At 42.1% G+C, this 14,270-nt stretch overlaps 1 protein-coding gene across 2 annotated transcripts in view; it reads right to left on the reverse strand.

Annotated features, from left to right (window-relative positions):
* Nucleotides 1-14,270, reverse strand: part of NIPAL2 (NIPA like domain containing 2) — a 153,756-nt gene that overhangs the window by 39,809 nt on the left and 99,677 nt on the right. For both annotated transcript variants that reach the window (XM_030217162.1, XM_030217154.1), the window contains 2 exons: nt 13,857-13,953; nt 4,596-4,731 (listed from right to left, as the gene is read on the reverse strand). In XM_030217162.1, the coding sequence (XP_030073022.1) occupies nt 4,596-4,731; nt 13,857-13,953 (233 nt within the window). The remainder of the gene's footprint in view (nt 1-4,595; nt 4,732-13,856; nt 13,954-14,270) is intronic.

Here is a 14,270-nt window from a genome sequence, read left to right on the forward strand (position 1 = left end):
GTTTTACTGGAGGGAAAGGAGTCAGTCCTTACAGACATGCCAGGACTTAGATCTAGCCTTTCTCCTGACTTAGTAAGCAGTATACCCTGGGAGCCAAAGTGAGGCTTGGAAACAGATTTTGGGCCCTTTCTCTTGGGGAAAAACTGAGGTAAAAAGCCTGCTGTGATCTGGAGAAAAAGGGGAGGTGTGAGAAGGAGAGCAACCTTCCTCATAGAGAACCGGCTGCAAGGAGTAAACGGGCTACCTAACCCAGGGCAAGAGGATCCTAAAGCAATTCAGTGCTTGGTTAGTGAGAGAAGGGGAAAGAAGTGGTTTCCAGTCCTCACTGGGGAAAATGCTGTTGTGAGACAGGTACTGATCTGCCTGAAGAAAGAGAGGGGGTCAGGGTCAGCCATGTGAAGGGTGCATAGACTTTTTCTGAGCAGTCCTAGCCAGTGGCTGGGAGAAAGAACTGGTGTCCGGTCCTCACCTCCTCACCGGGGGGAAATGTTACTGAGCAGCCTGAAGAGAGAGAGAGGGGGACAGGGTCAGCAATGTGATGGGTGCAGGGACTGTTATTGAGCAGCCGAGCCTATATCTGGGATCAGGTGGGGAATTAACCTGGCTAGAGAGAAGTTCATTAAGGGGCACAACTCTAGGATGTGTCCTGGAAAAGCTGGTTCAAACTTATGAGAAACATATGAACTGCTATGGACTTAAAATGCAAGCCGAGTTAGGGAAGAAAAGAGAAACCCTTCCTTACAGTTTTTGCATGAATTCTTTTGGGTTGATTTTTCCTTTGAATCCTGAAGCACATGTCGGTGGGACTTATGATGTGTTCTGGAGATTGAACTTTGCTAATGGAATCTAATTCTTTGTGCTGAATAAAAATTCTTTGTTTTGGAACCTAGTTGCTGTGTGAGTGTTTGAGCTGGAGAGTTGGAAATCCTGGACGGGATCTCGATCAGGGGGATTTTTCCTGACCTCTTCCAAGGAAAGTGTAAGAGGGAACAGACCTGGTGATACAGACCATGCCACGCCCTGGTGGGACATTTATATATATATATATATATAAGCAAATTCTAATACAACTATTACTATTTATAAATCTTTATTTCATTATTACATATTGTTACATATTCTTATTATTGTTCATTACTTATTAAAACTCACAAATAACCATTCATTCTTCATTCATACATACATAACTTATACATATATCATCACATTTTTAAACCTATTCAAATACTCTAATACACATATATATTTTCTCAAACTTGCCAATTAAGTCCGACAGTGGTAAACCTTACCAACTGATAATGCACTCAATGTAATGATTCACAAATCTAGTGCTTAAAAGTTTTTCAAGTTCTTCCGAAAACTCAATCACTTTGAAGTTATCCAAAACCTTATTCCGATGTAGATGACTTTTCATTGTGCAAAAAAAGTCCACTGTTACTTCACTTAATAAGCAAAATTGTCCTTAAAATATTTTACTCCAAAACCATATATCTTCTGAAATTTTTTGTAATTTTCACCATCTTAATTCAATCAGCCACTAACACGTAACTGCTTGCACTATTCCTTGTGGTTGAAAACATGAAGACATCACTGGTTTATATATATATATAGAACCATTATACAATATAATATATAATATTTTAAAGAGTCAATACAATCAAACCAAATCTTAAAAATCATTAGACATCAAACTATATTACCAAAAATGTATAATCAAGCTTTGCAGATCATGCAAGGCAAATTAGTGTTAACACTGGTTAGTGCAGAAACGGCATGTGACATCGTCATTGCATTAAATTCCTCTAATAGGTCACAGCTATTGGGTATTGCTTTGCATTTGATTACTCACCTTTTCAAATCTGAGCTCAAGTTGAGTTATATATAGGTGAAGTACATATTTCCCTGTCTAAACTTATGATACAAGGATAGTATTATCTAAGCTGAATTATGGCAAAATAACATCCATTATTAGTCAATAATTTAGTTTAGTTCATCATTTGACATACCACCTTTCAGCCTTTGCCAAGGATAAAGCAAAGCGGTTTACAATTTACAAAATATAAGAAAAAAGGGACCATACAAAAATCAGATTAGTAGAACAATGGGAAGGGGAAAAGTGGGAAAAAAGGAAAGGTTGGATGGGAGAAGCTGATCGCATTTCCAGAGCTCATCATACTGGGAAAGATTCTTTATAGGAGCGAGAGAAGAGAAGCCTCAAACTGAGTAGCTTAGCATACCCATCTTCACCCTAATATGCATTAAATAATATGATATGGAGTTTGCAAATATATGCAAAGCAGCTTATTAATATGTAAAATTAATATCACAATTCAGGAGATATTAACTTGCCCCTTACCCCCCCCCCCCCAAGAGAACCGACCCATTGACACATGAGCAGGTGCATCTGAAGGTTTTAGAAAGGGGGGGCAATGAATGTTTAAAAATAGCCTCCTACCCCAATCCATTAAAAAACGGGCACCCACCCATGGAACAATTACCCATCCCTGATACTTTTTTAAAAGTGCAAGTGCCCTGCAGATCCTACCACCTTTGATCTTTGAACCATGTTTAAGTCTGACAACCTCCCCATGGGATCTGCCCCTCCAACATCCTCCATCCCTGACCTAAAGGGGTATCCCTGGTGTAGGGGGTAGGATCATTCTCTTATCTGGCAGACTGACCACTAGTGGTAGAACCTCTGTAGGCACCATTTGTGAAGAGGGAGCTGCCAGGGCATGAGTGACTAGGGATTGCTTCTGCCCCTACTACCCACCAGGAATATCTTAGTGGGTGTGAATCAGGATGGAGGTTCTGGATTGGGGATCAGTGGGTGGGGTATCTTTTTTTTTTTTCAGTGGATCAGGTAGTGGGGGAACTATTTTTAAAATATTCCCCAGAGTCTCTCAGGTTCTGTTTGCTTCCAGGAGAAATTAAACTAGGAGGTCATACTGTTTCAAGTGGAAGAGGTTTGCTGTCTGGTGTGAACTGTGAAGGCAAGGCCCTAGAGCCATTTTCCTGTTCTACACAAAAACTATTTGAATACCTTTTCTATGCCTGTTAAATCAGGTCTCAAGAGCAACTCTGTAAGAGTCCTCTTCTGTGCAACTTTAGCTTATCACCGTGTAGAGAGTAAACCCATGTCTGTTCAGCCTTTAGTTGTTTGCTTAATGAGGGGCTTGCTTTTACTAAAACCTCCCATCAAGCCCCCACAAGTATCTTGGAATCTCAACACTGTCTTTACTCAGATGATGAAAGCTCCTTTTGAGCCACTTGATACCTTTCACCTGAAAAGGTTATGTTTTTAGTGGGTCAGTGATCTCTAGGTCTTAATGGCTGATCCACCTTATACAAGGTTTTTACAACAACAAGAGTGATTTTATGCATGCATCCTAAGTTCCTTCCTAAGGTAGTGTCGGAATTCCATCTTAACCAGCCAATTCTTCTGACAACATTTTTCCCAATGCCATATGCCCATCAAAATGAAAGCATGCTGTGCACTCAGGACTGCAAAAGAGTCTTAGCCTTCTATATAGAGCGGACTAAAGCATATAGAATGTCTACTCAACTTTTTGTTTCTTTTGATGGCAACAGGATGGGGGATGCGGTAAATACATTCTGTGAGCCAATTGGAAAGAGTGCATCTCCTTAATTATGCCCAGGCTGGGATGACTAAAGGGTCATGCTATGGCTGTCTCGGTAGCTCATCTGAGATCAGCCTCCATTGAGAGGGTAATGTGTAGGACTGCAATGTAGACCTCAGCTCATACATTCACCTCTCACTGCTATCTAGAACAAGCCTCCTGATGCAATGCCCAATTTGGTCAGACAGTCCTTCAGAATTTATTTGGGGTCTAGAATCCAACTCCATCCCACAGACCCAATTGTTTCAGTTCCAGGCTGTCCAAACAAAAATTAAAGGAATAAAAATATATTTGTTCCTTACCTGCTTATGGTTGGGCCTGGGTCCACCTGCCTGAAGACGTGCACTACAGTACCTACTAAAACTGCTCCAGGGGCCTGCATACTGCTGTCATGGAGCTGGGTATGACATTTGAGGCTGGCAAAAAGTATTTTTAATGTTTTTTTAGGGTGGGAGGGGATCAGTGACCACTGGGGGAGTAAGGGGAGTTCATCCCCAATTCCCTCTGGTGGTCACCTGGTCAGTTCGGGCACCTTTTTGAGGCTTGGTCGCAAGAAAAAATGGACCAAGTAAAGTTGGCCAAGTGTTCGTCAGGGACGCCCTTCTTTTTTCCATTATCGTCCGAGGACGCCCATGTGTTAAGCACGCCCCAGTCCCGCCTTCGCTAAGCTTCCGACACACCCCTGGGAACTTTGGTCATCCCCGCGATGGAAAGCAGTTGGGGCCGCCCAAAATTAGCTTTAGATTATGCCGATTTGGGCGACCCTGGGAGAAGGATGCACATCTTCCGATTTGTGTCGAAAGATGGGCATCCTCTTTCGAAAATAAGCCTGCTAATGTCAAGAACGGGAAGAACTAATGAGAAGCAAACTCCTAATCCAAACTCTGTCCTCTAGTTACAATATCTCAAAATGGATAGAGATGTGAATAAATTAATACGAAAATGCTAACATACTTGACCTGGAAGATACAGGACGATATCATTACGACAAGCATGGCGTAGAAAATAGGATAAGTCAGCTGCATTTTCCCTTTCACAGTGACCACCAGCAGGCTCGATACAGCCTTTACTGAAATTACAGTGGCTGAAGCTGAAAAAAAAGAGATTCACTTAATCAGCAGAGAGAACACAACAGAATTTGTTTCAAAATGCAAGCACTCATCAGCAAGCTCAATAGACTAGAACACCACACAAAGGAAAGGGATAGTAAATAAGCCCAAGAATACTATAATGCCTCTGTATTGCTTCATAGTGCGACCTCACCTTGAGTACTGCATTCAGTTCTGGTTGGTGTATCTCAAAAAAAAGATATAGCGGAATTAGAAAAGGTTCAGAGAAGAGCGACCAAAATGATAAAGGGGATGGAACTCCTCTTGTATGAGGAAAAGCTGAAGAGGTTAGGGCTCTTCAGCTTGAAAAAGAGATGGCAGAGGGGCGATATGATTGAGGTGGAGTAGAACAAGTGGAAGTGAATTGATTTTTTACTCTTTTCAAAAAGTACAAAGACTAGGGGACACTCAAGGAAGTTACATGGAAATACTTTTAAAACAAATAAGAAGAAACATTTTTTCATTCAGCGAATAGTTAAGCTCTGGAACTCATTGCCGGAGGATGTGCTAATTGTGGTTAGCGTATCTGGGTTTTAAAAAGGTTTGGACAAATTCCTGGAGGAAAAGTCCATTGTCTGCTACTGAGACAGACATGGGGGAGCCACTGCTTATCCTGGGGTTGGAAGCATGGAATGTTGCTACTGTTTGGGTTTCTGCCAGGTACCTGTGATCTGGCTTGGCCACTGTTGGAAAGAGAGTACTGGGCTGGATAGACCACTGGTCTGACCCAGTATGGCTATTCTTATGTTCTAGGTTGTTTGCATTTTTGGTTCATCTTCGAGTTTCAAGTTTATTTGAGATTTGCTATCCCACCCATTATATGAAATATCTAGGTGGTTTACAATCTAAAATTTAGGAGAAGAAGGGGGTGACGAGACATGGCTATGAGGAAAAAGAAGGTAGAACTACAATTTTTATAGGATATAGATGATAATAATAGGTGTGTGGGGGGGGGGGGGGCGGGTTGTCTGGCAGGCTCACCTCATATGTATGCAAATTTATACTCCGCCAGCTCCCTTTGATAAAGCCGAAAGCAGATTACAAAAGTACTGTATATGTCTAAACATAAAAATAATATCAACTGTAAATACGTTATATAAGAGAAATAACAAAATTGAATCCAATGAGCTAAAGATTAATATTAAATCTGGCCTAACTACTCCAGTAAAATAATAAAATTGTAAATAAAATCATGCTAAGAATTTGTTTAAAAGAAACGTTTTTAGTTTTCTATGATAAAACAACATATGAAATCGATAAAATCTAAGATCAATAGTACTACTACTACTACTTATCATTTCTATAGTGCTACTAGACGTACGCAGCGCTGTACACTTGAACATGAAGAGACAGTCCCTGCTCGACACAGCTTACAATCTAATTAGGACAGACAAACAGGACAAACAAGAGATAAGGGAATATTAAAGTCAGGATGATAAAATAAGGGTTCTGAACAAGTGAACAAGAGTTAGGAGTTAAAAGCAGCATCAAAAAGGAGGGCTTTTAGCTTAGATTTGAAGACAGCCAGAGATGGAGCTTGACGGACCGGCTCAGGAAGTCTATTCCAGGCATAAGGTGCAGCAAGATAAAAGGAACAGAGTCTGGAGTTAGCAGTGGAGGAGAAGGGTGCAGATAAGAGAGATTTACCCAGTGAACGGAGTTCCCGGGGAGGAATGTAGGGAGAGATGAGAGTGGAGAGGTACTGAGGAGCTGCAGAGTGAATGCACTTATAGGTCAATAAGAGGAGTTTGAATATGCGGAAATGGATAGGAAGCCAGTGAAGTGACTTGAGGAGAGGGCTAATATGAGCATAACGACACTGGCAGAATATTAGTCGTGCAGCAGAATTTTGAACAGATTGAAGAGGAGAGAGATGGCTAAGTGGGAGACCTGTGAGAAGCAAGTTGCAATAGTCTAAGTGAGAGGTGATAAAAGTGTGGATGAGGGTTCTGGTAGTGTGTTCAGAAAGGAAAGGGCGAATTTTGGTGATATTATAGAGAAAGAGACGACAGGTTTTAGCAGTCTGTTGAATATGTGCAGAGAAGGAGAGGGAGGAGTCGAATGATGACCCCAAGGTTACGAGCTGATGAGACAGGAAGGATGGGAGTGTTATCCACAGAAATAGAGAATGGGGAAGGAGGAGAGGTTGGTTTAGGGGGAAAGATAAGAAGCTCAGTCTTGGTCATGTTTAGTTTCAGATGGCGCTGAGACATCCAGGCAGCAATGTCAGACAGGCAGGCTGATACTTTGGCCTGGATTTCAGCTGAGATTTCTGGTGTGGAGAGGTAGATCTGGGAGTCATCAGCGTAAAGATGATACTGAAAACCATGGGATGAGATCAGAGTGCCAAGGGAAGAAGTATAGATGGAGAAAAAAGAGGTCCCAGGACAGATCCCTGAGGTACACTAACTGACAGTGGGATAGAAGTAGAAGAGGATCCACTAGAGTATATACTAAAAGTATGCTGGGAGAGATAAGAAGAAAACCAGGAAAGAACAGAGCCCTGAAATCCAAGTGAGGACAGCGTATCAAGGAGTAGGCTGTGATCAACAGTGTCAAAAGCAGCAGACAGATCGAGAAGGATGAGGATAGAATAGAGACCTTTGGATCTGGCCAGGAACAGATCATTGTTTCAGTTGAATGAAGGGGGCGAAAGCCAGATTGAAGTGGATCAAGAATAGCTTGAGATGAAAGAAAGTCAAGGCAACGGCAGTGAACAGCACGTTCAAGTATCTTGGATAGGAAAGGGAGGAGGGAGATGGGGCGATAGTTGGAAGGACAGGTAGGGTCCAATGAAGGTTTTTTAAGGAGTGGTGTGACTATGGCATGTTTGAAGGCATCAAACATGTTTGAAGGCATCTAGAATAGGCAAGCTATTCTAGAACTAAGCAGCTTGAAAGGTAAAAACAGAATCCATTACTCTTTTATAATGTAAAGCCTTTTCCATGGGAAAGTGAAGTAGATTGTTGACAACTTCTTCTAGATGGAGAATATAATAATAAATGAGTAAACTACTCTGGCCCAGAACCCAAAATAATGTTAGATATCAGAAACCCCAACTTTAAATCTGATTCATGCCTGTCTCAGTAACCAATGTAATTGCAGCAGTAAGGGTGTTAGTCATATTTATGAGACCTAAAGCTCAGCTTTAAATGTTTTGCATTAACTGTAACTTAACTCTACAAGCAGATGAAATCCCTGTATAATACATAGTCTAAGGGCCCCTTTTACCAAGCTGCATTAAAAGAGGGGCCTACAGTGGCAGCGGTGTGTGGATTTACAGCACGCCAGGGCCCCCTTTTACTGCAGCAGGTAAAAGGTTGTTTTCAGCCAAAAAAAATGGCCCTGCACTAATCACAGGGGAAGCCCTTACTGCCACCTATTTACGGTAACTGCCCAATTACCACTAGATAAGCCCCGGTGCTACACATATAAAAAAATATTTTTGTCACACCAGAAATGGTGCATGCTGGGGATGGGAATTACTGCCGGGCTCCTATGGTGGCCCGGTGGCAATCCCGATTTGGCGCATGACAACACTGTGATAGCTCTACCACAGTGTTGTAAAAGGGCCCCTTTATGAGAGAGAATTAATGCTTGAATCAATATCTGAAATTGTTCCTCATATAAAAATGAATCTGATGATGTGAAATGATACATGAACGGAAGATTTACCATACAGGGTTAGACCAAGGGTCCATCTAGCCAGTATCAGGCGAGTTTCCACTGGACAGTTCCACCCACCAATTCTCCCCTAGAACAATTCCCACTGAGGACTCCCCCCCCCCCCCCCCCCCAGTCATTTCCCTCCCTCCCTAGACTTTTTTTTTTTTTAGCCAACTGTAGCTTCTTTCTTCGGGACCCATAATTCCTGTCGGTAGTGGTTTTTTGTTTTGTTTTTTACGGCATCTGGAACAAGGCGGTTAGAGCAGCATACAGATGTACAAAGAGGATGTATAATAACAGAATAAGTTTTCATAGGTAGAGCAGTAATGTGTTATAAATTGTAATCAGTGTGTCATTTTGAGGGGCTGAATTAGGTTGAAACCTAGTTTGTAGTGGTGTGGGGGGTATTGCGCCCCTCCCCACATGAACTGCAGTTTGGATTTATCTATTTATTTGTTTGGGGGTGTGGGGGGGCATAGGTAGAGTAGTAATTTGTTATAAATCATAATCAGTGTGTTACTTTGAGGGGCTGAATTAGGTTGAAACCTTGTTTGGGGGTGTGTGGGGGAAACATTGCCCCCCACATGAACTGCAGTTTGTATTTATTTATTTATCTATGACATTTAAATTCCCAGATTAAACAGGAATTAGGTTGAAACCTAGTTTGGGAGGGGGTGGGGGACATTGCCCCCTCCACATGAACTGCATGTCTGGAAAAGGAAAAGGGATGTGTAAAAGATAATGCTGTTGGGGGGGGGGGGGTGAGGGGGTACTGGCCCCCTCCCAACGATCTGGAAGAGAAAAGGGAGGGAGATTACTTGTCCTAGTTTGTTTTGTATTTTTTGGGTTATGGGTGGGAATTGTCCTCCATGTTGTGGTGGGAATTGGTTCAGTGGGAATTGTCCTAGGTGGGAACTGACCTAGAACCATCTAGTCCACTATCCTGTTTCTAACAGTAGCCAATCCAGGTCACAAGTACCTGACAAAATCCCAACAAGTGCCTGTGAAGTAATTTTGCTCTGAAAGTCCTACCACAGTTTCTTCTGTTTCACAGCAGTGCAGGAATGGTTCTGAGGCTTTTTCCCCTCAAGTTTTTTTGTACTTCAACGAGTGTATTGATGCTTATAAGTTTGCAAGCTTTATTAAAAAAGTGAAAGAGTATTGAATAGAATCCCAACAAGTAACAAGATCCCATGCTGCTTCACCTCAGATATAAGCAGTGGCTTTCCTTAGGCCTACCTTAATAACAGGAACACAATTCAGCTTGGAGAAGAGACGGCTGAGGGGAGACATGATAGCAGGGGCGTATCTGCGTGGGGCCTCAGGGGCCTGGGCCCCCGCAGATTTCGCCCTGGCCCCCCCTACCGCTGCCAACCCTCCCCCTCCGTTGCTCGCCTACCTTCGCTGGCGGGGGACCCCAACCCCCGCCAGCCGAGGTCCGCGTCCTCCTGCCGCTGCCGGCTGCCTTTGGTCCTTCATTTTTCCATTGAAGCTGGCGCCGACGAAAGTTTCTTTTGAATCTGACGTCGCTGCACGTTGTACGTGCAGGACGTCAGACTCAGAGATTGTTTCTGAGTCTGACGTCCTGCACGTACAACGTGCAACGTGCAGCGACGTCAGATTCAAAAGAAACTTTTTCGTCGGCGGCGGCGCCAGCTTCAATGGAAAAATGAAAGGACCAAAGGCAGCCGGCAGCGGCAGGAGGACGCGGACCTCGGCTGGCGGGGGTTGGGGTCCCCCGCCAGCGAAGGTAGGCGAGCAACGGAGGGGGAGGGTTGGCAATGGCAGCGGCTGGGGGTAGGGGGATCGGCAATGGCGGCGGCGGCGGCGGCGGCGGCGGCGGCGGGGGGGGGGGCTATAATGTGCCCCCTCACTCTGGCCCTGGCCCCCCCTACCGCCGCAGGTCAGATACGCCCCTGCATGATAGAGTACATAAAATAATGAATGGAGTGGAACAGGTGGATGTGAAGCATCTGTTCACGCTTTCCAAAAATACTAGGACTAGGGGGCATGCGATGAAACTACAGTGTAGTAAATTTAAAACAAATCGGAGAAACCTTTTCTTCACCCAACGTATAATTAAACTCTGGAATTCGTTGCCAGAGAAAGTGGTGAAGGCGGTTAGCTTAGCAGAGTTTAAAAAGAGGTTGGACGGTTTCCTAAAGGACAAGTCCATAAACCGCTACTAAATGGACTTGGGAAAAATCCACAATTCCAGGAATAACATGTATAGAATGTTTGTACGTTTGGGAAGCTTGCCAGGTGCCCTTGGCCTGGATTGGCCGCTGTCGTGGACAGGATACTGGGCTCGATGGACCCTTGGTCTTTTCCCAGTATGGCATTACTTATGTACTAATGTACTTATGTACTTGCAAAATTACAAATTTTAGAGACAGTATCAGATTCTGTCCTATGGATCAACAAATATATATATGAATTAGACAGGTTTTTTGAAAACATAGGGTCCCTTTTACTAAAGCTTAGGGTCCTGTTTACTAAGGTGTTATTGTTTTTACAGCGCCTACACTAACTACGCGAACCATGTAGGCGCCTATAGGGATATTGTAGGCACATACGTGGTTAACACATGTTAAAAATGTTAACACGCCTATAACGCTGCTTAGTAAACAGGGTCCCTGGTGTGTGCTAATGGATATTAGCATACGCTGAGTGCCACATGGTCCATAGTTATAATAACATAGGATGCACAGCATTTCGTGCAAGCTACGCTTTAGTAAAAGGGCCTCTTAGACAACTAAGAATTATACAATCTCATTTTCGTGAAGAAATGTTTAGATTATTGGGTCAGAGTCTGAGCCTGACATGTATTAATTATTGTAATTCTCTTTACATTGGAATAAATACTTCACTGATGAACAGACTGCTGATGAACAGACTGCAGGTTTTTTAAAATACCTAAGTGAAATCCAATAGTTAAGATAAAGATATATGATGGAGTTTCTCTAATTTTACAAATACTGCGTTGGCTCCCAACACGAGTGCTGATCTGGTTAAAATTCTCCGTCTTGTTTTTAAAATGCTAAATGGACTTGCACCAGAATATATGTGCAATTTGTTTGACTTTTCGCCTCATAGTAGAATATTGTGCTCTCAGGTTAATCTGTCGCTACATTTCCCTCCTAGTAAAGAAGTTAGATTTAAAAGAAATGTTTGAAGGATCCTTTCCCTATATAACTGTGACAGAATGGAATCGCTTGCCAGTAGTACTGAGATCTTTGCCAAATTCTTACAAATGTTGAAAATTCTGAAAAGCCAATCATTTTGTAAAATATTCAGGGACAACCTGTTAAAATGAGGTTTTAGCTTTTATTCCTAGAACATGTTAGATCTTAGATATAGCTGGCTCATTTTAATTGCAATCTGCTTTGAACTCATATGGGAATATAGATATGACTCACAACATAACAAAGGGAGTAATTTTATTTTTTCAATTGTAAAGCTTGTTTGATGTGCAGAAAAGGCTAAAAAATATTGTAGAATTACACACACATAAAAAGAGCACACACTGGAGGTGTGTGCCTACTATGACACCATCTGAATGGGCAGCGCAGAGGTGAAGTACTATGTATGTACCTATTTTATAAAAGCACAGACCAAAAAGGAGGGTTTACAGGTCCGCAGCAAATAGCAAGAAGTAGAACACAAAGCAGACCAGGAGTCCAGGAAATTCTTTATCAAAAAAGACCTGACGTGACTAGGTTTTGCCAAAATGGCTGCATCAGGGGTTTGACATAACACTAACCAGGGGTAAGAACTATGCTTCCCCCAGCTGCTGAATGTGCATCCAAGACTGCAATCATTGTGGGAGAGAGAGAGAGGAGAACCTGTTGCCCTGCCTTTAACTGTTTTTATGTCTTTTAAGAGCTGCTGATTGCAGTCTTGGATACACATTCAACAGATGGGGGAAGCACAGTTCTTACCTTTTAAACATATTTATAAATGATCTAGAGATGGGAGTAACTAATTGAGGTAATTAAATTTGCTGACGACACAAAGTTATTCAAAGTTGTTAAATTGCAAGAGGATTGTGAAAAATTACAAAAGGACCTTACGAGACTGGGAGACTGGGCATCCAAATGACAGATGACGTTTAATGTGAGCAAGTGCAAAGTGATGCACTGGGGAAAGAGGAACCCGAACTGTAGCTATGTTAATGCAAGGTACCACATTAGGAGTCACTTACTAGGAAAGGGATCTAGGTATCATCGTTGAGGATACATCGAAACTCTCTGATTAGTGTGCAATGGCAGCTAAGAAAGCAAATAGAATATTAGGTATTATTTGGAAAGGAATGGACAGCAAAAATGAGGACATTATAATGCCTTTGTATCGCTCCATGGTACAACTGCACCTTGAATTATTGTGTGCAATTCTGGTCACCGCATCTCAAAAAAGATATGGTGGAATAAGAAAAGGTACAGAGAAGGGCAACGAAAATGATAAATGGGATGGGATGACTTCCCTATGAGGAAAGGCTAAAGCAGCTAGGGCTCTTCAGCTTGAAGAAAAGACAGCTGATAGAGGTCTATAAAATAATGAGTGGAATGGAACAGGTAGATGTGAATCGATTGTTTACTCTTTCCAAAAATACTAGGACTAGGGGGCACGCAATTAAGCTACAAAGTAGTAAATTTAAATGAATTGGAGAAAATATTTCTTCACTCAACGTGTAACTAAACTCTGGAATTTGTTGCCAGAGAATTTAGTAAAAGCAGTTAGCTTAGTGGAATTTAAAAAAGGTTTGGATAACTTCCTAAAAGAAAAGTCCATAAGCCATTATTAAAATGGTCTTGGGGAAAATCCACTGCTTATTTCTAGGATAAGCAGCCTAAAATGTATTGTACTGTTTTGGGATCTTGCCAGGTATTTGTGACCTGGATTGGCCACTTTTGGAAACAGGATGCTGGACTTGATGGACCTTCAGTCTGTCCCAGTATGCTAATACTTATGATGCTGGGCAGACTTCTATGGTCTACGCCCTGATCGTAACTGAATAGATAAGGAAAGTTCAAGAAGTGCTGGGCAGACTTTTACGGTCTCTGTCCTAAGAAAGGCAAGGACAAATCAAACTTGGATATACATATAAATTATCACATACCATGTAAAATGAGTTTATCTTGTTGTGCAAACTGGATGGACCGTACAGGTCTTTATCTGTCGTCATTTACTATGTTACTTATAATTCACTGCTTATCTATTTTCCTCTCTTGGGAGCTCCAGGTACTTGTGACTTGGATTGGCTACTGTTGGGAACAGGATGCTGGGCCTGATGGACCTGTGGTCTGTCCCAATATGGATATGCTTATATATTATGTAAGTGCTCATCGAGGAACCCCAGACCAGGGGGATATTCTGTTTTAACGTAGAGGACAAACAATCATAGAAAAGAGACACAAAGGAAACAAAGAAGATTTCTTACCAAGTAATGCTACCAGCATAAGTACTATCACAATATGCTTCTTATCTTTTATTTTATAGAAGTACAATAGAACGCAGAAGATGATTATTTCTAAGATCTGAGAATAAAAAGAGAAAACAAAGTTAATTCTATAAGGTTTGTTTAGATTTAGCCCACACCTCTTCAGTAGTAATTCAAGGTGAGTTACATTCGGGTACAGTAAATATGTCCCTGTTCTCAGAGAGCTTATAATTCAACAGGCCAGTTCTATAAATTGGTTTCTCAGTTTACACACTCCTAAACTTAGCGCCAATTCTATAACATCATCTTGGCGCCAAGATTCCATTACTGAATACTAGCACTTGCGCACCCTCTTATGCTATGTCACAGGCAGGCATAAGTTGGTGTGCCAAGTGATGCACGTAATTTATAGTA

Source organism: Microcaecilia unicolor, chromosome 1 (assembly GCF_901765095.1).
Source record: "Microcaecilia unicolor chromosome 1, aMicUni1.1, whole genome shotgun sequence".
NCBI classification, from domain to species: domain Eukaryota; kingdom Metazoa; phylum Chordata; class Amphibia; order Gymnophiona; family Siphonopidae; genus Microcaecilia; species Microcaecilia unicolor.